At 56.9% G+C, this 1,950-nt stretch overlaps 1 protein-coding gene across 1 annotated transcript in view; it reads left to right on the top strand.

Moving 5' to 3' along the window:
• Window positions 1-430: 430 nt before the first annotated feature.
• The window catches only part of sox4b (SRY-box transcription factor 4b), a 2,799-nt gene continuing 1,279 nt past the window's right edge, over window positions 431-1,950 (top strand). The window contains exon 1 of the mRNA XM_017409860.2: window positions 431-1,946. Within this exon, the coding sequence (XP_017265349.1) occupies window positions 1,019-1,946 (928 nt within the window). The 5' untranslated portion in view covers window positions 431-1,018. The remainder of the gene's footprint in view (window positions 1,947-1,950) is intronic.

The following is a 1,950-nucleotide window of genomic DNA, read 5'->3' on the forward strand; positions in this document are numbered from 1 at the left end:
GGGGGGGGGGGGGGGGAGCAATATTTCTTTAAATGTGTCTCTGGCAGGGTGTTCAACTTACCATATGGCAAAGTACAACTATAATTGACTTCCCATATAGCAAGCCTATATGTTAATGGTAGACACATGGGCTGTCAGAGGAGAGGAGAGGAGAGGGGAAAAAGAATGGTGTGTGTGTGCGCGTGTGTGTTTGGGGGGGTCATAACATTAGCCAGTGTCTCTTTAAAAAAATTCAACTTTCTTGTTGTATTCTGGAATGAGGTCAGACACGAGGCTCCTCATTGCACGCGCTGATTATTATTAGATTCCATTTTCGGCCAATCGGCGCCGAGGTGGGCGTGGCCCCGGCGCCAAGGCAGGCTAGCGACAGCGTGTGATTGGTGGATTTTTATCGCCGTTGTATCAGGAAAGGAATAAATTCAGGCTGAAGGGGGGGCCCGGTTCTGAAGGGGTGCTTGAGACGCGACTGTAGGACTCGCAGATGGGAGGTGGGCAGTGTAACTAACGCTCTGGCTTCTCCTTTTTTTTTTCTTTCCTTTTTTTTTTTTTTTTTTTTTAAATACTCCAACATGCGAGGCTTTTGATTCCAGGAGAGGAGACGCAAGAGCAGCAGATGCACTTGCTTTTTTTCTACACACTGGACTTGAAGGGGGGGCTCTTTTGTAAGTGCCTGAGCGCAGTGTGGCACCCAGTCCCCGCTCTGCAGCTGTGTTAGAGACTGTGTTCAGTCATCACACAAGAGGGAAAGCTTGAGAGAAAGCGATTGCAGCTATTTTAACACCAATCCAACGTGGAAATAAAACTTTTTTTTTGTATGCATCTCGCCTGTTTAGTCAACTTTTGGACTGATCCTGCGCATCTCAGGAGTGAATACTGCTTTGCACTGTTCGGCTCAGACTGTCAGAGTTGGAGTGGGGGGGTTAAAAAAAAGAGCTGAGCTTGCTTTAAAGTGAACCAGAGGACCAAAGGAGAGAGGGAGAGAAAGAGCCTCTCCCTCCGCGCGTATAAAGTGGACAGCATGGTGCAGAAAATGAGCCACACGGAGAGCACCGCCGAGGCGCTGTCCTTCTTCGCCGGGGACTCGAGCTCCGACTCCGGGGCGTGCATGGACCTGGACCCGGCCGCCTCGCCGCTCTCGCCGGGCTCCACGGCCTCGTCCACCGCCGGCGACAAGCTGGGCGACAACCCGGCGTGGTGTAAGACTCCCAGCGGGCACATCAAGAGACCCATGAACGCGTTCATGGTGTGGTCCCAGATCGAGAGGCGGAAGATCATGGAGCAGTCTCCCGACATGCACAACGCGGAGATCTCCAAGCGGCTGGGCAAGCGGTGGAAGCTGCTCCGGGACAGCGACAAGATCCCCTTCATCCGAGAGGCGGAGCGGCTCCGGCTCAAGCACATGGCGGACTACCCCGACTACAAGTACCGGCCGAGGAAGAAGGTCAAATCGAGCGCCTCCAAGCCCGGCGGCGGCGGCGACAGGGGGGAGAAAGTTAGCAGCAGCTCGAACAACAACACCAGCACCAAGTCGTCCTCGTCTTCGAGGAAGAGCGGATCCAAATCACCCAGCAGCGGCGGCGGCAGCAAACCCCAGAAGTCACTCTTCGGGAGCAGCAGCGCCAGCAGCACCAGTAGCACCAAAGCATCACTGTTCGCCTCGGAAGCGGAGCACCATCACAACTCCCTCTACAAGTCCAAGTCCGTCTCCTCGGCGGCCCGCCACATACCGGAGGGCAAGAAGCCCAAGCGGGTGTACGTGTTCGGGAGCGGCGCGGCCAGCCTGAGCGTCAGCCCCACGTCCTCCGTCGTGGTTCCGGCCAGCCCGACGCTCAGCAGCTCGGCGGACTCCAGCGACCTGCTCAGCTTCTACGAGGACGGGGCCGGCGGCGGCGGCGGCGGCAGGGAGGAGGGCCGAGAGTCCCCCGGCAGCGGCGGCAGCTTCAGCGGCGG

This window comes from Kryptolebias marmoratus, linkage group LG16, assembly GCF_001649575.2.
Source record: "Kryptolebias marmoratus isolate JLee-2015 linkage group LG16, ASM164957v2, whole genome shotgun sequence".
Lineage (NCBI taxonomy): Eukaryota > Metazoa > Chordata > Actinopteri > Cyprinodontiformes > Rivulidae > Kryptolebias > Kryptolebias marmoratus.